This window comes from Dromiciops gliroides, chromosome 3 (genome assembly GCF_019393635.1).
Source record: "Dromiciops gliroides isolate mDroGli1 chromosome 3, mDroGli1.pri, whole genome shotgun sequence".
NCBI lineage: Eukaryota > Metazoa > Chordata > Mammalia > Microbiotheria > Microbiotheriidae > Dromiciops > Dromiciops gliroides.
Genome location: NC_057863.1, coordinates 221,533,828 through 221,561,201, shown reverse-complemented (window position 1 = coordinate 221,561,201; position 27,374 = coordinate 221,533,828). Strand labels below are relative to the sequence as shown.

The window sequence follows — 27,374 nt, the reverse complement described above, 5'->3', positions numbered from 1 at the left end:
ATAAGTTTTTTACAGAGAAGTTAATTTCAGAGAGATGAATTGTCATGTCCATGGCCCTTCTAGTAGCTCTTGGACCCAAACTCAGATTCCCCCCACAAAAAATAGGAAAGAAAAAAGTCTAGGGCTCTTTGTACTGCATCAAGCCGCTGCCCAGATGACGGTAATAAATTAAACAGCACGCACACTTTGGAGGGCATCAGTCATGCCACTGGGCCCACAGTGGCCCAGGCCAAACATCACTGGGGGCTGGACCTCTGGAAAGCATCTCTTTGCAAGGAGGAGGGGAAGGGGGAGGAGGGGGAGGGGGGGGAGGGGGAGGGGGAGGAGGGGGAGGAGGGGGAGGACGGGGAGGAGGGGGAGGGGGAGGAGGGGGAGGGGGAGGAGGTGGGGTCCCCCAGCTTGAAATACTCCTTTGGTTACCGCTTCTGCCCCTCGCGAACTTTTCGTGGCCACGGGGGGTGCAGATGGGGGCTGCCTGCAAAGAAGTCTCCAGTTGGTTACGAAGCAGGTGACAAAAACCATCGCAGAGCAGGAGGGAGGGGACAGGTGGAAGAGGACCGCGTGTGGAGGCGGAGCAAGGAGAGCCGAAGAGCAGGATCACATGACACCGAAGGAGGCTTCACCTCCCCCCTCCCATCTCTGACTGGTCGTCCTCGCGCCCCGCCCCTTTTCCTGTCCCCGCCCCCAGGGAGGCCTCGGCCCCGCCCCGCCGCCATGTTGTCCCCTCCGTTCTAGATGGAAGCGGCAGGGGCCGGAGCCGGCCACTACCCGCTGCGCCTCCGCCTTCTCTTCTCCTTTCCCACGCCCCCGTCCCGTGCGGGCCGGCTCGTCCCCGGACCGGCCCTTGGCTGTCTCGGGCCATGACCAGGTGAGCGGGGCGACGGGGGCCCCCGGAGGGCGGGGGTCTGCTGCGCGCGCTGGGAGCGCCGAGCCCCGGGCCTCCCCGGAGCCGGCGGGGGCCTGGGGGACAGCGGGTGCCCTGCCTGGCTCGCTTTTCTCCCACAAGATCCCGGTCGGGGCCGGGGCGCGCGTCCCGCACTAGTGCCCAGAGGGTGCGCCCGAGGGGGTCCTCTTCACCTCTGACCCCGGCTAGCCTGACGCTTCTCCCTTCTCTCTCCCTTTCCCCCCGGGCTGGGCCGGGGGGCTCGACGCTCCCAGCTGCTGCCTGGGCTCTGATGAGGTAGGGGGAGGACATGGCTATTTCCCCCGCTTCCCGAGGGGCAGATCCGAGGTACCCTAACCACCACCCCTCGCTCCCCACCTCCCTCCCCGGGCGGCCTGGGCCGGGAGTCCCTGGTGCGCTTTGGACACTAACAGTTCTGCTCCCGGGGCGTTCGCGGAGCGGGACCCGGCGCGAACGCGATCCCCCAGTGCCCCTGGAAGCCGGGGTTTTCTCGTGTGTTTGGGGTTTGTACTCTTCCAGCTCCTTGAGACGGGACGAGAATTTTAAACACTCACCCGGGAAGTTTGGGGGTGGGGGAGGAGAACGCCCCGTCTCATGACTCTCGGTCTTTGGAGGAATAACTTTATCCGCCCAGTTCCTTTCGTCATCACGTGATCGGGCTCGTTTGTTGCATTTTGTCGCTCGCATAAAAATCTTTGAACTTAGTTTTTTTTGGTTTTAGCACCATCCGCCAGCATTCCCCCGACTCCCCCAAGTCTCACTCCCCCGTGTAGCTTTCTCATTAATAGGAAAAAAAAAACCCCACAACACTTTAGTTGTCTCCATTCTCAGCTGGTAGCTTTGGAACAAACTTCAAAGGGTTCAACTAGAAAAGAAAACACGCAACTCTTTATTCAGGGACTTAAATCTGTGCTACTGTGTTTCTTTTGCTTGAAGTTAAGTTTAAGCAAATCTATTTCAGATTATTTTCTTAAGCAAAGTTCTGAACTTTATAGCCTAGAACTCTGGAATCTGGTACCTTGTGTTAGTGTGTATTTTTTATTTATATAGGCGTTTTGTATAGTAAGACTTACTGTAAGACTCTCCACCCCCCACCCCCAGCACACATGATAAAATTATTTGGTAGCGTCTTGTTAGGACAAAACAACACCTTGAGAGTAGGAACTGTCTTTTACCTTTTTTTTTTTGTATTCCCAGTGCTTAGCTTGACACATAGTAGGCACTTAAAATTTATTGACTGCAAATCTTAAAGTGCTATATATTAATACTAGCTATTTTTATTCCTACTGTTTCTTTTACTTGATTATTTGGGAACTTTGAGGCTGGGAGAAAATATACACCTTTTGCAATTTTTTTCGAACTTGGGCACTCGCTGCTTCTTGGGGGGGGGGGTCGGGTCTATAGTGAAGACCTATTTTGTTATAAAGAAGGCTTCTTCCTGTCGATTCTTTTCCCTCCCAGCTCTATATCAGATATTTGGAATGCTCCTGTTGTACAAATACTAGTCAGTCCTTTGACTTTAAATTCACATCCAAATAAAGAGTTCACTGTTTCGGCAATAAATTATTGGCTCTTGGATATATCAAACGTCACCAGGAAGAGATGAAACTGTCTCCTAGTATCAGTCTCTTGTCTTGATTTTATATAGTCTTAGACTTGGAAGGAAACTTAAATGATCATGTAGTCCACTCCTTGACAAGAATGGGACTTTGGAAAAGTCAGCTAATTCAGGTATTTTGGAAATAGGTGACTGAGAAGTGAATATTTGATTAAGGTATTTTACATAGAATTAGTGATTTTAATATGGAGACCAGTGAATTGAAAGCCTATTGAGACCTTTGTGTATGGGTAGAAATGCTAAAAAGGAAGTCATATAATTTATTAGTTTTTGAAGGGAGTATAGGAGATTTTACTTCAAGTCCTGGCTTTGTAATTAGCTTAGCAGCTTCTTTGGGAGAAGCTGAATATATACTTTTTGGACTTCAAATTTCTCATCTTTAAAAAGTGGAGTTGCACTAGAGATCAGCTTCTACTCATGTATATGATGTTATGGAAGAACAGAATTGTAGGGCAGTGTTTTTTGTGGAGCTGGAGTCAGAAGATAGGGATTCAAATCTTTGCTTCTCTTACCTTGTGACATTAAAAAAGTCACTTCACCACTCTGGGCCTCTAGGTCTTCATCTGCAAAAACATGGAAGTTGGACTAAATTGGACTAAGATTCTTACAAGCTAATTTTGTACAATTTTAATGGGAAAATACCTAATTTGCAATCATGAAATAAAATTTCTATTAGAGTACAGCAATTGAGTACTAAGTTGTTTTTAAGTAATTGTCATCTAAAGCATTTGTGCTTGTTTTTGTATAGCAGTTCAAAACTGTAAACCAGGTGGAGAGTTAAAGAATGTACCAAAGATAGTGACACAAATATTAACAGTATTTGATATTTATATGAACCTTAAGGTTTACTAAATATTTTAATGCATATTTAATCTTAGAATCAAATGTTTGTGGTGTTGACAAAGAAGAAAGTACTTTTGTCTGGGTGATTAATCCAGAGGGAATGTAAGAAGTTGCAGTTTTTGGTTGGGGTGGCAGCAGATACAAGGTATTGAGTAAATCAGGAAGCTAGCAAAATTGAGGATAGTATCATCAAAAGTGGTTTCAAATCTTGACTCTGCTACTGAATACCAGTTTGATTACAGGTAAGCCTCTTAATCTCCATGGGCCTTAGTTTCTTGATCTGTAAAATGACCTACAAGGTCCCTTCTGGCTCTAACTCCTGTGAAAGAGCACTGTTTTCCACCCAGTAACTCTTGGTGTGTCATGAATATTTGATCAGTGTACTTATAAATGATATATTTTCATCTGTTTGTCAATTTTTATTTATTTATTTATTCATTTTTTTGTGGGGAGGAGCCAGTGATACAGATGTACAGATGACATAGGTTTAATCATGGGGGATAAAGACCCAGCACTCTCCGCTGCGCCACCTAGCTGCCAAGGATGGAGGTGATGACATGGTTGGACTGGGGCTTTCTGAAAACAACTTTGACAGTTGAGTGGAGGATGATGAGACTGGAATGAGGAAAGACTTGAATCAGCCTGAGCTACCAGGGGACTATTAAAATAGTCTGAGTGTGTGAACTGATGAGAACCTGTACCTGGGTAGAGGCCAGGTCAGAGGAGAGGATGGGGGCACATTCAACATATGTTGCAAAGGTAGAATCGACAGGCCTTGGCAACACTTGGATGTAAGGGATAAGAGTGAGGGATGACATTGAGGTTGTGAATTTAGGGGACTAGAAAGATGGTGGTGTCCTCGACAGTGTTAGGGAAATTGAAAGTGGAGGTTTGGGGGAAAGCGAATGAGTTCAGTTTTGGACATGTTGAGTTTAAGATGTCTAGTGGAGGGGGCAGCTAGGTGGCGCAGTGGATAAAGCACCGGCCCTGGATTCAGGAGTACCTGAGTTCAAATCCGGCCTCAGACACTTGACACTTACTAGCTGTGTGACCCTGGGCAAGTCACTTAACCCCCATTGCCCCGCAAAAAAAAAAAAAAAAAAAAAAGATGTCTAGTGGACATCCAGTTGAAAGGTAGTTGGAGATTTGAGACTGGAAGTCAGCAGATAGGTTAGGGCCGGAAGAGGTAGATTTGAGAATTCATCAGCATAAGGATAATTAAATCCATAGGAATTGATGAGGGCACCAAGTAGGATAGGGGGGAAGAAGGCTAAGGACAGAACTGTGAGGGACACTTATGGTTAGAAGGCATGATTTGGTGAAGGAGATGAGTAAAGAAGGATCAGTCAGATATAGGTAGGAGGAGAACAGTGAGAGAAAAAGGTGCCCCAGAAAGAGAGAATCAAAAAGGAGAGAGGTCCAGGAGAATGATTGAGAAGGTCAAATGGGCTACCTCAGGACGTCTTGGGGACCTCCATTCTTGGAGTTCATCGCTCTGAAATCTGATCACCTCTATTTAGAGTTGTTCAAAAGGGTCTTTTTATTTAGGTATGGGTTAGATTATGTGGCCTTTGAGGTCTTTACTAATACTGAAATCTTCTGAAATAGGTAACAGATAACTAGACCATCTGATTGAATATGGGAGTGGAGATTCAGGGAGGCATTCATTGTGTGTTTGGAGTTTCACAGTTGTGAATGGGAAAAAAGGTTGGAAAACAGGGAGTTGGAACTTTAAACCAAGGGCAGAAAATTTGATTTTTCTGTGCTTGATAAGATCACTGATAATCTCTGCTCCACAGGAAGACTACACTTTTGATTCCTAAAATGTTTTACATTTTATAAATACATGTAGTTGGTTGAAATGACAGAATGAATGTATGGATATACCTTGATACATATCAACACATTCTTTATAAGAATAAGTCTGCGTGTGGGGGGCTGGAAAGAAGGGAATAAAATATGTGCCAATCACTGTGCTAAGTGCTCTTCTCTCCCCCCCTTCCCCCCCCCCCCCCACGGGGTAATGAGGGTTAACTGACTTGCCCAAGGTCACATGGCTACTAAATGTCAATCAAGTGTCTGAGGTGGGATTTGAACTCAGGTCCTCCTAAATCCAGGACTGGTGCTTTATCTGATGTACCACCTAGCTGCCCCCTGTACTAAGTGTTTTTACAAATAATTATCCCATTTGATCTCACAGCTACCTACCCCCATTTTACGGTTGAAGAAATTGAAGCCAGGTAGCCAAGAGGTCAAGTGACATAACTGTAGTGTATCCTTGCAAGTGTTAGGCCAAATGTGAATTCAGGTCTTCCTCACTCCCAAGACCAGCATGCTATGATAGTCAGAAACATCTTTGTTTTGGCAGCCTTCACCTTTATTCTCCCAACCTGTGATTTTTATTATTCAAGTATGAAAAAATCAGCCCAAGGTTCTTGGGGGGGGGGAGAGAAAGAATGAGAATGAATGTGTGTGTGAGAGAGTGTGTATGATGAAGCCCTTTGGCATTCTAGTGAAACCTATGGCCATCTTCTCAGAAAATTTTCTTAAAAGGCTTAAAATAAAATATGGAGCATTACAAAAAACCAATTCTATCAAAATCTGGTTATGAAAATAACTAGACACTAGGTTAAGAATTCTTGAGCTAAGTAGTATAAATGGCTTGTGAACCAGTTTCATAAAGAATAGATATAAAGATAGGGCACATTTTACCTGTATATTAATGGACAAGGAATTTTAGGGCCTATTTCTCCAGTTTCATCAGTATCTTAAAAAACTGTCAAATTATCTTTTAATTTTAAGTGCTCTGAGCATCAGGGTGGTAAAACGTTTTGTTACAACTGCAAAGATGTTGAGACTCCTCTTCTAAAGTGTGAAACTGTTGATCTGCCTTAAACATGTTTCCTCTGCTGTTTCACTTCAGTTACAGCAGTGATCTGATATTCCATATCTAATCTCAGTTAGATTTCATATTGTAAGTGTAGAATGTACATTGAAGTGAATACTGCACTATAGTGAACACATTGCTTGACCTCTCTGTGCCTCATTTTTCTCATTTATAAAATATAAAGAAAAAATGATATAATGGATGTAAGGTGTTTTGTAAAATGTCATCAAATATTAGTAATAAATTTTCTGTTTAAAAAGCAGTAATCTTGGAACACAAAATCATAATGCTAATATATTTCAAATTAGGGAAATGAGTGAATGTGTAAACATCTCTGCTAAACTCTTTAGCAAGTGTTTACAATAAGATCTTCATGTTGTAAGTATTTACCAAAATGATGACCAGTAGAATAGGATTCCTGGGAAAATTTGGGGCAATTAAGGATAGATAAATCATTTGGTAATCATCTGGGCAGTCTTTTATTATTAAATGAGAAAGGAGGAATAAGCTTTTGTTCTGGTGAAGTCATACCAAAGCACCATTCTTTTCCATTACCGTTGCACATTTTGGCAGGGTTCATTCGTTAGGAAGACTTGTACAGGTATAACACCATCATTGAATTTTTAACCTCAATGTTTGACTACTCTTGTCTTAAACACACCCACCTTACCCCAATCCCTTGAGGACAGTCAGTTCAGTTCTACCTGTGGAAATAGCTTTTTTTAAGGCCAGACCCATTGCCACCTCTTTTCCTAAAACCTGCTCTGACATCACCCTACTCAAAATAATCTTGGGAACTTGGACAGTTCCCTTAATTTCTGTTTTCTCATCTGTAGAAGGAAGGAATGGGACTAGAAGGTCTTTATAAAATCACTTCCAATTCTAAAAGTCATTTGAATACTTTCTTTAAATTTTCCTATAGCACTTAGATACTTCTTTATCACATTTTACCTATTAAACTCACTGTGGGTCAGGGACTTGTAATTTTCCACCTTTGCATCTTTGGAACCTAGCACATACTTGTGAAATAATAAGTGTTTAACAAATGATGAGTCAACTTGGATTTTAAAAAAATAATAAACATTTTTATTTAGAGTTTTTGAGTTCCAATTATTATTTCTCCTTCCCTTCATCCCCTTCCCCCTCTCTGAGGCACTAAGCAATCAGATATGGGTTATACATGTGCAATTATGTAAAACATCACCTTATTAGTCATTTTGTATAAGAAAACTTGACTAAAAAAGTGAAAGAATAGCATGCTTCAGTCTGTGTTCCATCATTATCAGTTTTTTCTTTGGAGGTGGATAGTATGTTTCATCAATAGTTCTTTGGTATTGTCTTGGATCCTTGTATTGCTGAGAATAGTTAAGTCATTCACAGTTCATTATCAAACAGTAATGCTGTCTCTGTGCACAATGGTCTCTTGTTTCTGCACACTTCACTGTACATCAGTTCATACAAGTCTTTCCAGGCCTTTCTGAAGTCATCCTGCTTGTCATTTCTTATAGCACAATAATATTCCATCACGTTCATATACCACAGCTTGCTTAGTGCATAGGTATCCCTTTGATTTCCAATTCTTAGCCACCACAAAAAGAGCTACTATAAATATTTTTGTACAAATAGGTCTTTTTCTCTCTTTGGGATATAAACCCAGCAGTGGTATTGCTGGATCAAAGTACAGTTCTATAGCCCTTAGGGCATATTTCCAAATTGCTCCCCAGAATGGTTGGATCTTTTCATTACTCCACCAATAATGGATTAGCATCCACTCCAACATCCAATGTTTTCCGTTTTTGTTATATTTGCCACTTTGATAGGTGTGAGGTGGTACCTCAGGCAAACTTGAATTTTTAAAAAAGGACTCTATGATCTTTTGTTGTTGGTGGTGGTCCTTTGTTCTCAAAGGACCAATGACATCAACAAGGGTGATTTCTTGACTTGCAAGTGAATTGGATTTAAGTCATAAGTCTCACTTTCTCATCCAGAATCATTAGAGTCCAGTGGCAAGACATAGGTCAACCCGACTGGCAATGGCCCCAGATGCAGTGAGATATCTCGGCCTTTTTAAGCTAAGGTCTTTCCCAGGTCTCAGGTACTGCCCATTCAGTAATTAAAGGCAAGGTAAGAATTGAGGCAAAAGATGGACTAGTTTGCTTTAATAAATGAAACATTCTAGGAGGGGAAGACCCTGAGAGTTTCATGCTCTTTTTTTTTTTTTTGAAGTGAGGCAGTTGGGGTTAAGTGACTTCCCCAGGGTCACACAGCTAGTGTCAAGTGTCTGAGGCTGGATTTGAACTCAGGTCCTCCTGAATCCAGGGTCCGTGCTCTATCCACTGCACCACTAAACTGCCCCCTCATGATCTTTTGAAGCAGCCTTTTAAACATTTTACAAAGACAAATTTTAATTAATGGTGACTCAAAAAAGATTCCAAAAGATAAATGTGAATTATAAAGAAACACCTTTATGTTGAAGTTTTGGGGAAAAAAATGTAATACGTGTATGTGAGAATAAGAATGTGCTCTTATGGCATGCCATTAAGGTGAAAATCATAGGGGTCTAGGGGCAGCTAGGTGGTGCAGTGGATAAAACACGGGCCCTGGATTCAGGAGGACCTGAGTTCAAATTCAGCCTCAGACACTTGACACTAGCTGTGTGACCCTGGGCAAGTCACTTAACCCTCATTGCCCCAAAAGGGAAAAAAAAATCATATGGGTCTTTAGGGGGAAACTCCTTCCCCCCCACACCTTTTCTCATTATCTTATTAAGTTTGCTTTTGTATGCAAAATTTAAAGGCAATGGTGTATTAAGCAGTTTTTCTTGGATTGCCGATTTTCTGCTTTAAGAGTTGGCAAATATTTTTTGAAATTGTACTTTGTCTCCTTTTTATGGGTGTGAGAGTGAAAAAGGCCAAAATTAGTAACATTCTAAGAGAAAATACTGCTTGGTTTTTTGTTTATTTAAGTATTTTGACAGCAAACATTGGAGTCTGGTAATGATAGAACACTAGTCCACATGAGAGGTTCACATCCATGGGGCGTGACTCCTGGCTTGTGGCTGCCTGAGGTTCTGACTTCTGGCTCATGCTTTCCCTCCCAGATGATTAATTATTGTTGGGGCTGTGGGACTGGTGGCACTGAGTTACATTTTAATCACCTGTTTAAGTAAACAGGTAAAATGTGAGGTGGAAACAGGACAGGAAATGCAAGAGTTGCTTTGATTTTAAAGTGTTGTTTCCTTTTTGCTTCCACAAAAAATCCTTGCTCACATTCTGCTCAAGTTGCTCTGTTAAGACTTGTGACTTTTGTGTAAAGCACCAGCCCTGGATTCAGGAGGACCTGAGTTCAAATCCAGCCTCAGACACTTGACACTAGCTGTGTGACCCTGGGCAAGTCACTTAACCCTCATGGCTCTGCCAAAAAAACCCCCAAAAAACCCAATGTAAATAAGACTTGTGGCTTTTTTGTTTACTGCTCTGGTTTTTTTTTTTTGTTTGTTTAGTTGTTTGTCATGTCCAACTCTTTGGGACCCTTTTCAGGACTTTCTTGGCAGAGATATTGGAGTGGTTTGCCATTTCTTTTTCCTTTTCCAGCTCCTTTTACAGATGAAGAGACTGAGGGTTAAGTGACTTGCTCAGGGTCACACAGCTAGTAAGTGTCTGAGGCCAGATTTGAACTCAAGTCTTCTCACTGCAGGTATCCACTTGGCTACCTAGCTACCCAGATTTGTGACTCTTTTGTTTCTGTTGTGGTCTAGTGAGAAGTAATCATAACAGCTTAACATCTATACAGCCATTACCTTGCACCAGAGTGCTCACTATGTGTAAAATGTGGAGATAGGGTTTTATGTTTCCTGATAATGAATACAATAATAATCTAAAAGAACCACTATTGAATTGAGGCACTCAAGTGAAACAATTGAATTATTTTCAAGTTTGAATAATAATCAAATAAAATTGCCACCCCCCCCCATCCTCATCCACTGTTTCCCATAAGTGTACACTGTTCTCCTGGTTCTGCTCATCTCACTCATCATCAGTTCATGCAAGTCCTTCCAGGTTTCTCTGAAATCTGCCTGCTCATCCTTTCTTACAGCACAATAGTATTCCATTACATTCATATACCACAACTTGTTCAGCCATTCCCCAGTTGATGGGCAGCCCCTCAATTTCCAATTCCTTGCCACCACAAAAAGAGCAGCTATAAATATTTTTGTACATGTGGGTCCTTTTCCCTTTTTTATGATCTCTTTGGGAAAAAAAAAACCTAATAGTGGTATTGCTGGGTTCAGATAAAGCTTTATATGTAACAACATGTAAGATGCATCTGCTATTTGCTAGAATTTGAACTTTCCCCCTTTCCAGGACTCTACTTGAGCTTCCCTGGAGGAAGATGGGAAAACAAATAGAGAGAGACTGTCCCCCTTAAACAGTCAGGGGCACACATTTCCAAGGTGCTAGAAGAATGAAGATGGGACTTAAAAGGAAGTGGCCATGTAGGCACTTAGAGAGACCTTTGTTGTAGAGAGAGGGCTTGCATTTTTTTGAAAAGTTTGGAAAGATCCTAGCCAGTAAAGGCAGAAAAAATTATAGCATTGTTTTAATGGATCTTTGGGGGGGAGTAAGTAACAAAGCACATTAGTGGTAAGAGGGCCCAACAAGAGAACACAGAAACCTGATAGGAGTGGAGGAATGCAATAGAGCAGTAAGCCAAAGAAGAGCTACCAGCAAGAGCACAATGTGGTACACACAGGAAGGCCTTGGAATTGAGGATATGGATGAGTGAACCTCTGCATCCCTCAGTGCCTGCCCCCAGGAGAAACTACGGTATAGAGGTCTTGGTTTTGTAGACTTGGAAGTCTTTTGTCCATCTTTTAATGTGTAAATATGACTTGTTTTTAGCTTTATGAGGTTGAAATGCCATAAGGACAGCAGTTGGCTACCCTTGTGGGAGGAGCCTTTGCTGTTAGGGTTATACCAGTAACACATGAACATCCATTGGTCATTTTAAGATTTAATATTTTTATTTATTTAATTTGTTCCAGGCTTCAATTTGGCAACCACTTGTGCACCTTCTTTATGTATACCTGATAACAGGAAAATCTATAGGACCACAGCAACTTTTATCTATAGCTGGAAGAGATCATAAAGGGTGTTTGGTTTACCCCTTGCCCCTTATTTTATAGATGAAGAAATGGCAGGCCCCTTAGGTCAGGTGGTTCATACAAGGTCAGAGAAAGTATGAGATAGGTATCCAAATTCAGATTCCGTGACTTAGAGCCAAGTTCAGTGTGCCAAATTCAATATTTTCTTTATCTTGCTATTTACAAAACAGTTAAATAAGCTGGTTTAAAATTTTGGTTTTGAAGGACCCTTACCATGACAAAAAGATTATTTATAATATAACATAGCTAACATAGCAGTTTTCCAGATGCATTTAAACTAATTTACGTTCAATTCTTTGGGCACGTTAATTATAACTTCTCTGATAAAGAAAAGTTTGGCATAGTACCTGTTTTACTTATTTATTAATATTTGAGCTTTTTCTATCAGTCTGAACTGTACCATCTTCACATGAAATGTATTATAGGGAAAGATTTGACAGGGGACAAGATAGGAAAATAGGATAGCTTTATGAGATACTGTGCTCTCCCGGGTCTTTAGCTGCTGGCTTCATTTCTCAAATAAATTTCAAATATATCTGATAGAACATTTCTTAAGCTTCTACTATGTGGCAAGCTAATTAAGCAGACCTCCATCCAAAAAGAAATTTTAAAATATGCCCAAATCTAAATATAAACAATATAGCTTTAATAACTAAAAATTGCAATACACCCTGTGTTTGGGTTATTTTCCTCTTCCCACTGAGATGGGTATTAGATGATAAAAGATGACTAATTAAAATCTGTGTTTCATGAGTTTCAAACCATAAAAGGATTATAGGATAACAAGAAATATTTCCCTCCGTGTTGAGGATTATCCGTATCTTTGTACAAAGTGTAACTCTAAAGAATGTTACTTTTATCTATTGCTGAATTTAAATTGGAGGTGTTACTTTCGATTTAAGCTTTTGGAAGTGAAGTAGTGAAAACATTGTGGTGGAAGGCTGCTTAATTTTCGAACCATTTAGAGAGGGGATTTGTAAACACAACTGCACTTTCAGTTTGGTTGCTTTTTAGATGACTATGACAATGGAAGATAATGCTGTAATTCCACCCACCTTGGTGATAGGTTAATTGTTTCTTCTTAATTGCCCTTTGTAATTAGTAATGCTTATTTGTAAAATGAGTTTTTCATCAGACCTTGGATGTACAAATCATTTTGCCTTTGAAGAAATGTATAGAAAGAAATATCTAAATGGATAAGCCAGGGTAAAGAAATGAAGAGAGTATGAATAGGATTGAATAACCAAATTCTCATCTTCTTTCACTACACCATTACCAGGTTACAGTGCATTTGTTTCGTTATCATTTCGGGTATGCATATTTTCTAAGGCAATAACTTCAAAGTCCTTTTGTGTGTGTGTATTTAAATGAACCTTTGAAGGGGGGGGGGATATTATGTTAGGGTGGAATAAACATTACTTTTGGAATCAGGAAACCTAGGTTTGCATCTTCTCATGTGTGGTGTTTTGTAACTTCTCTAGAGTTTGTTTCTTCTGTAAAATTAGGAGTCTGAACTAGATGATCACCAAGGTAGCTTTAACTTTAATATTCTACAGGTCTGAATAAAGAACTACAAGTGAGGAAAATATAAATAGAAGATAATACAATGTTCTGGCCTGGAACCTCACCTGTTTTCTTTTCTCACTTCACCTGGTGCAGAGATGAAGGAAGCAGAACTAGGAAAACAATTTACAGATTTATAAAAACGAACAATTTTTTTTAAAAGGAGAAAACAAGCAATTTTGAAAAATTTTAAGAATTGGAATTGGCCGTGATGCTAGAGAACTAATGATAAATGCTGCCGACCTCTTGACAGAGGTGATGGACTAAATCTGCAGAATGACACACATTTTAGGGAATGGCCAATTTGAGAATTTGTTTTGATTGAACAATATGTTTGGTATAAGGGTGGTTTAAACTTTTTTTCCTGTAGTTTTTTTTGGGGGGGGAATAAGAAAATAAAATGAATACTTAATTGAAAAAAATAATTAAAATAAAATTTGATCTTCTCTTACACAGCTTTCTTCTGTTCAGTTCTGCTTGCTTTTCCCTGACTTTATTTTATTAAATTCTGTTTCTACTTTCTCACCTAATCAGATTCATTGTAATTCTATCCATTATTTTTACTAGTAAGAATAATTCACTATAGAAACAGTTTCATTTAACCTCAATTTTTTTGTTCTTTGGATTTCATCTCCAGATTTCATTGGCAAGATTTGGTTTAGTTTGGACTTATACTAAGATCTTTAAAAGTTCATTTTCATCTCCTCTGCTTTTTGAAGTTTTGTGAATTGATACTGCTGTGGTACCATAGCCCCTTCTTATTATTTTGTAAATCACCATATATTATAAACCATTCTCCATGGCTACCCTGTCCCTCTACTTGACAAGCACAAGTGTGTGCTGACTGAGATGGTTATGGGTTCATTTGGCCTCCTTGTCAGGCCTGATGTACATGACTAACACCATTTCTTAAGGAAGTTCAATTGGTATATTACTTGTTTTCTCAGTGGTTGGGGGAGGGGAGAGGAGGGAGAGAATTTGGAATTCACATTTTAAAAAAGAATGTTAAAAATAATTTTAAAAATTTAAAGCCTTGAAAAAAATGACAGGTAATAGTGTCATGAGTTTTTCTATTTCCCACTTTTTGGGGTCATTAGCTTATTTAAATAGGTAGGATCAGCACTCTTATAATTTGTATGCCATCTTCAAATTGTTTTCCTTTCTAGCTTGGTATTGATTTTGACCTTTGCTTTAACCTTTTGTCTACATAGAGATATCTGATTCTTAGTTGACCTGTACATTAGTAACCAGTCATTATATGTCAAGCAATAGTCAAAGTTTACTTTTTGTGACACAGTACTTGCTATATTTTGCCCTTCAATTCTGATGTTGAAAAAAGTATTCGTGATGTTAGTAGGCATGAAGCTTCTGTATAGTCTCCATATATCTGTCCTTTTTCATTTCTTGTTCTTGATCTATATTATCCAACATAATTTTGCCATCTTTGCCTGCATTGCAGGTATCAAGTTCAAAGTATATGCTAACTTAATAAATCAGGTTATTCACAAAATTTCCCTACGTTTCCTTCCTTTGCAACAGATGTTGGCATATGGGCTGTGACTTTTTCTTAGTGTTTTTTTTCTGTGTTCACACTGAATATAATCAGATCAAGATCATAGTATCTCTAATGCTTATCATTGTTTTAAAGTTCGAGATCAAGCCACTTTTCCTTATTTGCCTTTCTGAAGAGAACCTGTAATTCTGTGATAGAATTATTATGATTAGGGAACCTCTTAAAGCCCCCTTCAGTTTAAATTTATGATACTCTGATAAAAAAGCTTTTACACACAGATTTTCTTTTCCATATTACTAGAGAATCTAGCAAGTTATAAGCCAATATGTTCTTAGAAAATTAAAAAAAAAGGTTATTCTACCCATATTCTGAAAGTGCAATGAACATATATTACTAAGGCTTTCTTTTTTCTTTGCAGAACCATGCTGGTAATGCAGATGAAGCACTTAAACTGAACATTTTAAGGTAAAATTTACAGCCTCATATTTTTCTTACTTAAAGTTTGCTTGCTTATTTTTAGAACCTACCTCAGTTGCAAAAGTAAAAATTACTAAAAGGTAAAACGGGGGGGGGGGGGGCGGCGAGCGAGGCAGTAAGGGTTAAATGACTTGCCCAGGGTCACACAGCTAGTAAGTGTCAAGTGTCTGAGACTGGATTTGAACTCAGGTCCTCCTGAATCCAGGGCAGGTTCTTTATCCACTACACCACCTAGCTGCCCTCTAAAAGGTAAAACTTGTATTTCTAAAAGGAAAAAAAAATGTATTTCTAAAAATTTAACAAAGCTTTTTATAAAACTTGAGGGGATTAACATGAGTTGGAAATTCTTTAGAAAAATCTCAGCTTGTATGCCGTTTTATATTTTGAACCCTTTTAGCTATAGATGTTGACATATGACTTTGTAAAGTTAACTTATTAAATTATCTTTTTCTTTTCTTTCCTTTTGTGTGTGTGTGTGTGAAAGTGTGAGGCAATTGGGGTTAAGTGACTTGCCCAGGTCACACAGCTAGTAAGTATTAAGTGTCTGAGGCCAGATTTGAACTTACTCCTGACTCCAGGGCCAATACTCTATCCACTGTGCCACCTAGCTGCCCCAAGAACATATATGTTTGTTTGTTTGTTTGTTTTTGGTGAGGCAATTGGGGTTAAGTGACTTGCCCAGGGTCACAAAGCCAGTAAGTGTTAAGTGTCTGAGGCTGGATTTCAACTCAGGTCCTCCTGAATCCAGGGCCAGTGCTTAATCCTAGCTGCCCCCTTAACTTATTAAATTATAAAAAGTCTGTTTTCTTTTAAAAGACTTGAAAGTACGTTATAATTCAATTTCTCAAATGCTTTTTTCTATTGTAACTTAAGAATATAGCCTCAAAAGATACTTAGCTCCATTCTTTTTAGATAAAGGCAGTTAAATAGTAACAATTTACATACTGCCTTTTTAAAAAAAGTAATAAACATTTTTATTTATTTATAGTTTTGAGTTCCAATTTTGATCCCTCTCTTCCTTTCCTTCTCCCTGAGGCAGTAAGCAATCAGATATGGGTTCTACATGTATGATTATGTAAAACATTACCATATTAGTCATTTTGTACAAGAAAACTTGAATAAAAGAAAAAAAATGAAAGATGCTTCTGTCTGTGTTCTATCAATATCAGTTTTTTCTTTGGAGGTGGATAGTATGTTTCATCAGTAGTCCTTTGGTATTGTCTTGGATCATTGCATTGTTGAGAATAATTAAGTCATTAACAGTTCTTCATCAGACAATATTGCTGACTCTGTGCACAATGTTCTCTTGGTTCTGCTCACTTCACTGTACATCAGTTCATACAAGTCTTTTCAGGCCTTTCTGAAGTCATCTAGCTTGTCATTTCTTACAACACAATAATATTCCATCACCATCATATACCACAGCTTGTTCAGCCATTCCCTGATAGGCATCTCTTTGATTTCCAGTTCTTATTGGCATACCACAAAGAGAGCTGCTATAAATATTTTTGTACAAATAGATCCTTTCCTCCTTTTTTAGATGTCTTCGGGATATAAACCTAGTTGCTGGATCAAAGGGTACATACAGTTCTATAGCTCTTTGGGAAGTTCCAAATTGTTCTCCAGAATGGTTGGTGCAGTTCACAACTTCACCAAGAGTGCATTAGTGTCCCACTTTTCCCACATCTTCTCCAACATTTATCATTTTCCTTTTCTGTCATATTAGCCACTCTGATCGTTGTGAAGTGGTACCTCAGAGTTTTAATTTGCATTTCTCTGATCAGTAGTGATTTAGAGCATTTTTTCATATGATTATAGATAGCTTTGATTTTTTTGTCTGAAAACTGCCTATTCATATCCTTTGACCATTTGTCAATTGGGGAATGACTTGTATTTTTATAAATTTGACTCATTTCTCTATATAATTTGAGAAATGAGTCCTTTATCAGAGAGATTTGTTTCAGAAATTCTTTCCCAGTTTCTGCTTCCTCTGTAATCTTGGTTGTTACGTTAGTTTTGTTTGTGCAAAAACTTTAATTTTATATAATCAAAATGATCTATTTTACATTTTGTTTTATTCTCTATATCTACATTGTGCTTTAAGGCTACAAATTGATCCAAAAATTTTGGTATGTTGACTTATTGCTGTCATTATCTTTAATAAAGTTATTGTTTCTCTTGATATGTTCTTTGGCTCACCTGTTTTTTAGGTTTAACATTAAATTAATAATATTAATAAGAATACTAATAAAGGGGCACTGAAGAAACTACTAAACTAATAACTCTAATTTTAATAGTTTCTTCAGTGGCCTTTTATTGGATATAACTTCATTGCATTGTGGTCTGTAAAAAACCACATCTAGTGTTTAATTTTTCTGAATTTGTGAGGTTTTTATGTCCAAATAACTTAGCATGGTTGATTTTTATAAATTGCCATGTACAGCTTAGAAATATATATATTCCTTTCTACTCATGTTCAATAATTTTGAGAGGTCTGTCATATCTTAACATTTCTAAAATTCTATTCAGGGCCGTTACTTTGGTTTATTTCGGCCTGAGAAAGGTTGATTGAAGTCCCCCACTATTATAATTTCACTATAAATCATTTAACATTTCCTTTAAATATTTAGATGCTATGTCATTTCCTATATATGTATATGTTTAATATTGATATTAATTCATTATCTCTGATACCTTTCAGCTCAGTGTAGTTTCTCTATCTCTTTTGTCTATTTTTTGCTGTTGCTTTTTGTTTGATATCATGGTTGTTACCTTTGCCCTTTTTACTTCAGCTGAAGTATAAAAGAGTGTGCACCAGCCTCTTATTTTAAGTTTTTTGTGCATCTTTCTGGTTCAGGTGTGTTTCTTGTAAACATATTGTTGGATTCTGCTTTCTAATCTCTTATTTGATGAGTATTCCCATTCACAGTTATAATTGTTTGTAACGGCTAAAATTCTAGCTATACTGTCTAAAGTATCTAATGAGTGGTCGCCAATAAATGATAAGCTTTAGCCAGGAGTTACACTTTTAAGCATTTATTAAGAAGAATAAGAATTTGGTAAAGAGAGAAAGGCCTACATTCATCTATCTATTAAAGGGAGATCGCATTTCTAGCTCCCTTCTCCACCGGAGTCCTCAGGAAAGAGAGTGAGAGCGCCAGGCTCCCCATTCTTCCTCCCATAAGCAAATGTCATTTCCTGACGCCAAAGAAAAGATGCATGGTCTTGCCCTCAGAGACCTTCACCTCATGGCAGAGCTTTTCTACACTAAGTCTCTAGCAGGTAGCGTCATTCCAATCGTTACATGTTAATTGTGAATTTCCCTCTGTCCTATTCTCATTGTACTTTTTTTCCCTTTCTTTACAAAGAGAGTGGTGAGAGAGGAGTGAGTTTAGCACCAGGGTCCTGGGTTTAGTGTAATCTGCTTCTGCTTCCCTGCCCCTTCTGTTTTCCTCTCCCAGAGCCCAATAACAGAATCTTATCCTTTCTTTTTTCTTATGTTTTTTTTTTTCCCCATAACACCTCTTCTTGAAATTTACCCTCCTTAAAGAGTTTGTTTTGCATAGGACTAATCCCTCCCTAAGTCCATACCCCCTTTGTTCTTCCCTTTCCCTTCTCCCTCTTCCTTCTTGTTTCCTTAAGTGAAATACCTGACCAGTTTAGATGACAGTGGGGTTCAAGATTTGCCTGCTCTCCCTTTCTTTCGTGTTTGTATAGACTTGTACTTGTATGCTATAATTATGTGAGATAATTTTCCCATCTTTCCTCTTCACATTCTTCTTCCCCCCTTTCCTCTTCCCTTCCCTTTCCATTCTTTTGTGATCATTAGAACATAACAGGAACCATTTCCAAGCTTTTTGTCTAATTAGACTTTATGACCTCTCAGGATAATAGGGTTTTGAGAACATCAGGATATATTTCCTCATATACAAATGTAAATAGTTTATCCTTGTTTAGTCTCTTATTGCTAATTCATGCTTATCTGTATTTTTTCTGCATTTGTGTTACAGAGTTTCTATGCAGCTCTAGTCTTTTCTTCGGGAATGATTGGAATTTTCTATTTCATTAATGGTACCCCCCCCCCCCCCCAATTATACTTAGTTTTGCTGGGTAATTCTGGGTTGTAAGCCTTTGGGAATATTGTATTCCAAGCATTATGTAATTCTGGGTATAGCTCCTTGGTATTTGAATTCTTTCTTTCTGGCATCTTTCAGTATATTTTTTTCTTTACAGTATGTTTTTTTCCTTTATCTTGGAGCTCTGGATTTTTGTTATAATGTTCCTGAGAACTTTCATTTTGAGATTTCTTTTAGGTGAACAGTGGATTCTTTCTGTTTCTACTTTGCCATGTAATTCTAAGAATCTGGAAATTTTCTTTTAAGAGTTACTGAGGGGGCAGCTAGGTGGCACAGTGGATAAAGCACTGGCCCTGGATTCAGGAGGACCTGAGTTCAAAGCCAGCCTCAGACATTTGACACTTATTAGCTGTGTGACCCTGGTCAAGTCACTTAATCCTCATTGCCCTGCAAAAAAAGAGTTACTGAAACATGATGTCTAGGCTCTTTTTTGGGTCATGGCTTTCAGGTAGTCTGATTCTCAATTTTTTTTCTCCTTGAACTATTTTCAAGGTCAGTTGTTTCAGATATGTGATACCTTACATTTTCTTCTATTTTCTAGTTTTTCAAGTCTTTCGATTTTATTTTAATATTTCTTATTGTCCCAAGAAGTCATTGTTTTCCATTTGGTAAATTCTAGTTTTCAGGAAGTTTGTTGTTCAGGTAAGTTTTTGTACTTCTTGTTCTAAGCTGTTAATTCTCCCTCATTATATAGTTTTCATTTCCCATTTTTCTTCTACTACTGTCGACAATTTGATTAAAAAAAATCATTTTATAGCTCATTAAGAAAAACTTGCTTTCTCTCCTCTAGGAATTCTAGTTGAACTTTTGCCCAAGCTGTGTATTACTAGGAGGCTTTGCTTATTGGTGTTGCAGTTCTTTTCCCCTCTGCATTTGTGTCTCAAGTGTCCCTGTCACCATAGCTTTTATGGTAGGATTCTTTTTGGGGGGGGGGGGCGGGGCGCGAGGCAATTGGGGTTAAGTGACTTGCCCAGGGTCACACAGCTAGTAAGTGTCAAGTGTCTGAGACCAGATTTGAACTCAGGTCCTCCTGAATCCAGGGCCGGTGCTTCATCCACTGTAACATTTAGCTGCCCCTGGGATTCTTTTTCTGTTCATTCATTCTTCCATCCTATTTACTGACTAGGATTTGATGTTATACACTTTTTGGATGGAATGTCTGGGTTGGTCCTGTGTTTTTTTTTTTTCTTGGGGTTTTAAGTATTGTGTTCCAGCATCTTGGGGACAGCTCAGGCTGAGAACCTGAAAGCTTTTTCTGTTCCCATAGTGGTCTGCTGTAGATCAAAAGACTGATTATTGCCCTCTTGGTTTGGCCTTTGCAAGCTGTTGACCTGGGTTTGGGTCTGAGCAGCATACCTCTTGGCTTGCCTTGGTTTAAGTTCCTTCCAGTAGGCTGCTGCTGCATTCATGCACTGTCAGCCAGCTAGAAAGCTCTGCAAGTTTAGAGTATTAGAACAGCTGGTTCCCCTTTGGTCTGGGAGTCCTGTCCTGGTTACTTATCTCTGTAGGTTTTAGACTGTACCTTCTTGCCCAATTAATGTGTTACGGTCTCATATTGCTACAAAATTTCCTACTTAGCAAGAAGAGGTGGGTTGACAAGCTGTATATGCTGTATAAATGTGAGTTTCATAAATTGTTTTCGAATTTACTGATTCTGTGTAAAAGTATTAATTAAGGATTCTTTGTTCGTGTTATGATAAAGTACCTTTGGTTGTGTTAGTTTCTTTTTAGTCATTAGGCAACAACTTTTTTTTTAATATGTATAAATTACACATACTTGTGAGAGGGTTAATGATTTGCAGTTGTATGAATTAGCAGTTTTTCTAATAGGTAAGGAATCTACATTTGAACTCATTACATGGACCTGGATATTGCACATGTCAAATTGTACACCTAGGTTCCATACAGTAAAAGTTTGATAAAACATTCTGGTGATACCCTTGACCCATTGACAGTTACATCACATGTGAGTTCCATTGTACTAAAAAATGCTTGTGTGGAAAAATATCCCCCTTGAATAGTGATATTTTTAAAAGAGTCTATAAATGTAAATATGAGGTTTTAATTATTATTATAAAATATTTAGTGAAAGATGGTAGGAATTGTCTAGGAAAAGTTGGTGTTTGTCTTTAACATGTAGATATATGTAGTGAATCTCCAATAGGGGCATGAATCCCTGCAACACTTGTGGGCTGGAGAGCATGGAAATTAGATGGGCTGATGACACAGTAGTGTTGGAGTGAGGAGATCTTATGACTTTTTTTTTTTTTTTTGGCAGGGCAACGAGGGTTAATTGACTTGCCCAGGGTCACACAGCTAGTAAGTGTTAAGTGTCTGAGGCTGGATTTGAACTCAGCTTCTCCTGACTCCAGGGCCGGTGCTCTATCCAGTGCGCCACCTAGCTGCCCCGATCTTATGACTTTTTAAGAAAATTGGTTTCAGAAAAAGAAAATAGGAAGAAACTACTGACTTGTAGAATTAGATTAAGAGCTAGAAAGTACCATATATAATAAGGCTGTAATGATAGAATGGAACCAAATTGTGGAAGGCCTTAAATATTAGGGTGAGGAGTTTGTATTTTATCCTAGAGTCAAAGGGAACCATGGAAGGTTTTTGAGCAGGGAAAGACATGGTCAGAACTGTACTTTAGGAAAATTGTTTTTGAAGTCTTATGAAGGATAGCTTAGAGAGGAGAAGACACTGGTGGTAGGGAGATCAAGTAGGAGGCTGTTAAGTGACAAAAGATAATAAGGAATCGAAGTAGAGTGGTGGCATTGTTAAGTACTGGAAGGAAACAATAGTTGTAAGACAAGTTTCATATGTAGAATGGACAAGACTCGGTACTTGGCTGTGAGGGGGATGAAGAGGAAAGAAGTAGAGGATACTTTTGAGGAGAATCGCCAATCCTTCCATTTTACAGATTAGGAGCCAGGAGTTTAAGGAAGTAATTTACTTGAGGTCATATAATCGGTAGCGGAGTGGTAGAACTGGAACTTAATAACCCAAGAAGCTTCCTAACTCTCAGTCCTTTGTGCTTCAGCTGGTATAGCTTACAGTCTAGTCTATTTTTCAGTTAACCATTTGACCAGATTGTGCTTAGTGTTTCCACAACAGTGTGGAAAGCCCTCCTGGGTGGAGAATTCTTGCTATCTTACAAGGTGATCTCATTGGCTTCCATGAGTTCGATTACCATTTCTGTGCTGAAGATTTCCAGATCTCTATATCAAGCTTTAGTCACTGCTGAGTCAGACATTTCCAGTTGCCTCTTGGACATGTCAAACTGGATGTCCCATGTGTATCTGAAACGCAGCATATCCAAAACAGGAGTCGTTATCTTTCCCTCAAATCTTTCCTCTTTTTTTGAAGGTACCACTGTTCTTCCAGTTATGGTGGCTCAAAATCATCCTTGACTTCACAGTCACTTCTCATCTCCAATTTGTTATCAAATCTTACTTCCACTATCTTGACATCTGTATGCCCCCTTCTCACCACTCATATATCCACAGTTATAGTTCAGAGCTTCTGAATGGTCTCCCTGTCTCCTTATATATATGAAGTCATTGCAAAAATTATTTTCACACATTAACCATGTTGCCAAAAAAAATAAAGTGGGAAAAATGCTTCTATAGGTTATTGTTAAAATTCAGTAAATGTGTTTTGACTAATTCCCAACAACAGACTTTCTGACTAGGACCATCCTGGCTAACTAACTGTAGAAAATTCTGCCCATTACCCAGCCCATTACCCAATAGGCTGGGCATTGGGAGAGGATTTTTTCTGTTGTGGTAGTTTCTATAGCTGTATGCCCTCTCAGGATATTTTTATATGTGCCTTGTTTTGGTATGTGAAGCATACCTATATTCAGAAGGGTGTACCCAAGAGCAAGGACTTTTGGATGATTGGTGGATTCCCTTTCATCTATTTTCTTGGGGTTATTTAACTCTTGATGTTTTATTTCCTCCATATTAATTTGCAGTAGCCTAGGATTCTGCTCTCTCAGTTCAAAACATCATAGATTGAGAAGTGGAAGGGACCTTAGGCAATATTTAGTTGAAACTCCTCATCTTGTAGGTAAGGAAACAGGTTCCTAAAGTTACTTTCCCAGTATCAACCACTTAAGTCCTCTGATTTTGGAAAATGGGGACATACCTGTGATTGGCAGTTGAGGATTTTCCATGAAAAGTTCTATCCCAGCTTTGGCATAATGGCAAGAATGTAGGGTTTGAGTTAGGAAAAGTGGCTTTGAATCCTGATCCTTGATATTTAATAGCTTTGTGATCATGGACAACTAATTTGTCTCTCTGAGCCAGTTTTCTTATCTGTCAAGTTGGATATAATATACATGGTTTTTGTGAGAAAGGGGTGTTATGAATCTTAAGTGTTACACAATTGTGAATTAATGTACTTCCATTTAAATGTGTGGATACATACTTCTGAATTCAGAGCCTTTAGTCTTTCTCATGGCAGAATCTTGCTGATCACACTGAAGGAGGTCATGGGGCTCCTTTGCTTAGAAAATGACCATTGTGGGGCAGCTAGGTGGTACAGTGGATAAAGTACTGGCCCTTGATTCAGGAAGACCTGAGTTCAAATCCGACCTCAGACACTTGACACTTACTAGCTGTGTGACCCATGGCAAGTCATTGCCCTCCTGCGCACCCCCCCCAGTTGTACTAGAAGGGATCTAGGGGAACAGAAATTTTCTTATCCAGGTAAATATTTGTTCCATCTCTCTAAAGAACACAGTAGTTGAATTGTGGGTAGCTTACTCAGGGAAAACAATTAAAAGATATAAGAAGTGTAGGAATTATGTTGAATTGCCCACATTTAGAAACAGAGAGTTGTCATAAGATTGGCCCAGGGGATGAATTTTTCTGCCAAAGCAACACTGGAGGACAAGCTGCTAAGTTATATAATTGTGATCTGCATCGAAAGAAGAGATTACCCATTCTAACAAAATTACTGATCTGTTAAGTATTCAAATATCAAGTAAGCAGATCTCTCTGCATATAAAGAGAAGAGACCTTTTTCAAATGCAGATTATACCATTTCAGTTGTCTCATTAACTTTGGAGAACAGTTCACAAAAGTACACATCCCTGTCATGCCTACAGTCTTCCCAGTAAATTAACAGACCATTAGCTAACAAATTTTTATTTTCATTTACTGTTCAGTAATTTTTAGTTGTGTCCAATTCTTTCTGATCCGTTTTGGGGGTTTTCTTGGTAAATATAATGCAGTGGTTCACCTTTTTCTTCTCTAGCTCCTTTTACAGATGAGGAAATTGAGGCTAATAGGGTTAAGTGTCCAAGGCCAGATTTGAAATCAGGTCTTTCTGACTCCAAGTTTAGTACTCTATTCACTGTGCCACTTGGCTGCCTCCATTTACTTTACCCCTTTTAAACTATTTTGGTTCATTACAGACAGTGGATAGGTCAGTTCTTAGCAAATGGATTGTATAAAATGGATGGTATAACTTCTGATGAGTCCTATATAGTGGGAGTTAAGACTGCTGTCCAAAGTAACTTTAAATGAAGACTTTGGATAAAGTCAAATTAATTTCCATAGTGGCTAACTTTTTCTTGTCTTTGATATAAGGTGAAATTAGCTAAATCATCTTTGCTTCTTTTTCAAAAACTATATCCTGCTGCTTTTTTGATGAGGTTCTAAAATTTCAGAAAGTGGGAATATTTCACTTTTCTTTTAGAGAGGAGTTTGTCACATTGTCAGTCTTTTGTGTATTGACCAGATATATCTTTTAAATCTGTTTGAAGATTCACATTTTAACTCAGTGTAACTAATCTTATTTTTATAAAGTAATAACATTCAGAAGTGCAAAAAAGACTCTATTGAATATAATTATATATTGATTTTGTTAATTTTGTAATAAAGGTTTACTTATATGGACTTTGAATGGAGAGGCAGGCATTATAGTGTGTTAAAGTGGAAGGAGCACTGAACTTGGGAATCAGAAGTCCTGGCTTAAAGTTCCTGTTCCTGTGATTTACAAGTGAATCCTCTTTAGTAGAATGCTACTTCAAGTAATTTTTTTTTTGGTGAGGCAATTGGGGTTAAGTGACTTGCCCAGGGTCACACAGCTAGTAAGTGTTAAGTGTCTGAGGCCGGATTTGAACTCACATACTCCTGAATCTAGGGCCGGTGCTTTATCCACTGTGCCACCTAGCTGCCCCTAAAGTAATTTTAATTAGCTCAAAAGAGTATGTTGGAAAAAGTAAAGCATACCAGATGCTACCTTTGTGACTATGGGCAAGTCAGTTCACCTTTCTATCAGTTTCATCTGTAAAGTTGGTATGATAGGCCTTATACTACCAGGACAATATGAAAAAAGTGCTGCACACAAGTGAATTCTTAATAGGATCCTAGGAGGTAGTTTAACTTGGTAGTTTGTAATCTTCCCTTTGTACAGTATATTTAAAAAGTCACAGAATTTGAGAGTTGGAAGTGGGACCTTAATGACTACCTAGCCTAATCCATACTCAGAAGAAATCCCTTTTATAACACAAATAGAAGTGCTTAAAGAGCTCTAAGGATGGAGAAAGCAGAGCTCACTTCTTAGGCAGCCCATTTCATGGCTGACAATGCAAAAAGCTTGAATTATGTGAATGTTGTTCTGTTTTCTTTATATTCTATATATATCTTGATATTTGTGTCAAGACAATCTAAAATTTGTCTGAAAAGGAACTAAAAAATTAGTTATGATTGTTTTCTTTCTATTTTATAGGATTTTGGAGCAAAAAAGATCTTTTCATTCAACAATGGCAGGAAAATCATCACTTTTTAAAGTAATTCTCCTTGGAGATGGTGGCGTTGGGAAAAGCTCACTTATGAATCGATATGTCACTAACAAATTTGAGAGCCAGTTATTCCACACAATAGGTGTGGAATTTTTAAATAAAGACTTGGAAGTGGATGGACATTTTGTAACCATGCAGATTTGGGACACAGCAGGTCAAGAACGCTTTAGAAGCCTGCGAACACCATTTTACAGAGGTTCTGACTGTTGCCTTCTTACTTTCAGTGTAGATGACTCTCAGAGTTTCCAGAACTTGGGCAACTGGAAGAAAGAATTCATTTACTATGCAGATGTCAAAGATCCTGAAAGCTTTCCTTTTGTGATTTTGGGTAACAAGATTGACATAAGTGAGAGACAAGTTTCTACAGAAGAAGCCCAGGCCTGGTGCAGGGACAACGGCAACTATCCTTACTTTGAAACAAGTGCAAAAGATTCCATAAATGTTGCAGCAGCTTTTGAGGAAGCTGTTAGAAGAATTCTTGCTACTGAGGATAGGTCAGATCACTTTATTCAGACAGATACAGTCAATCTTCACCGAAAGCCTAAACCCAGTTCATCTTGTTGTTGACTGTTAAAAAGCTTTGCCAGTACAGCTCTAACCAAGTCATTTACAAAATGAGTCGGGAAATGGGAGGAAAAAGATCATAAGATAAAGATCCAGCAAGTCCAGTTCTAATAATAAAATTTAAACTAATCTATACTGCTGCTTCATTAGAAGGTGGAAGGGAAATATCCATTCATTGAGTAACCTATTTACTGAAGGCACATAACATTTATAAATAAAGGTGTCTAATAACAATTGGTTACTTAAATTTTAATGTGTAACTTACAGAGCTAATAATAAATCAAATGAATACTTTAATTATAATTAAAATTAAAACTTGAATTTCTAGAAGCACTACGTGGGTTACTCCCCTAGAATTCAAATGAGGAACACATTTTTGTATGTATATATTTTTACAAAATTAGCATTTCATTCTTGGTTCATTGAAAGCACATTTAAAAAATGCTCAATATTAAAGATTTAAGTCACAAAATTACCTTGGACTTGAGTGATACTTATTTTACATGAAATTATTTAACTTTATATCTGATCTGTAAGAGTATAATTTATTGATATAAGGTAAAAACTCAGGCTATAACTGATTAATTTTTTTTCCTTCTTAGATATACTGATTAACTTTTTAAAAGAACAAAGAATATTATTAAAAGGTAGCTGGAAATCTAGCCCATCTCTGATAGTCTTATTTATTTTAAAACAGAAAATATCTATTTTAAAATAAATTGGAATGTATTTATTCAGTAGCACATTGTTATTCAACATCCTGCCACAATTTAAAGGAAGAGATTAAATTGATATTTTCACCTTAGAAGTATTAGTCTTAAGAGTTGAGAAGTAGGGGCAGCTAGGTGGCGCAGTGGATAAAGCACCAGCCCTGGATTCAGGAGGACCTGA

General features: G+C 38.5%; 1 protein-coding gene across 1 annotated transcript; it reads left to right on the top strand.

Moving 5' to 3' along the window:
- The first annotated feature begins 694 nt into the window (after positions 1-694).
- On the top strand, positions 695-26,958 carry RAB9A (RAB9A, member RAS oncogene family). Its single transcript, XM_043995867.1, has 3 exons — positions 695-868; positions 14,911-14,957; positions 25,847-26,958. The coding sequence occupies exon 3, from the start codon at positions 25,881-25,883 to the stop codon at positions 26,484-26,486; it is 606 nt and encodes a 201-aa protein (XP_043851802.1). The 5' UTR covers positions 695-868; positions 14,911-14,957; positions 25,847-25,880; the 3' UTR covers positions 26,487-26,958.
- The last annotated feature ends 416 nt before the right edge of the window (positions 26,959-27,374 follow it).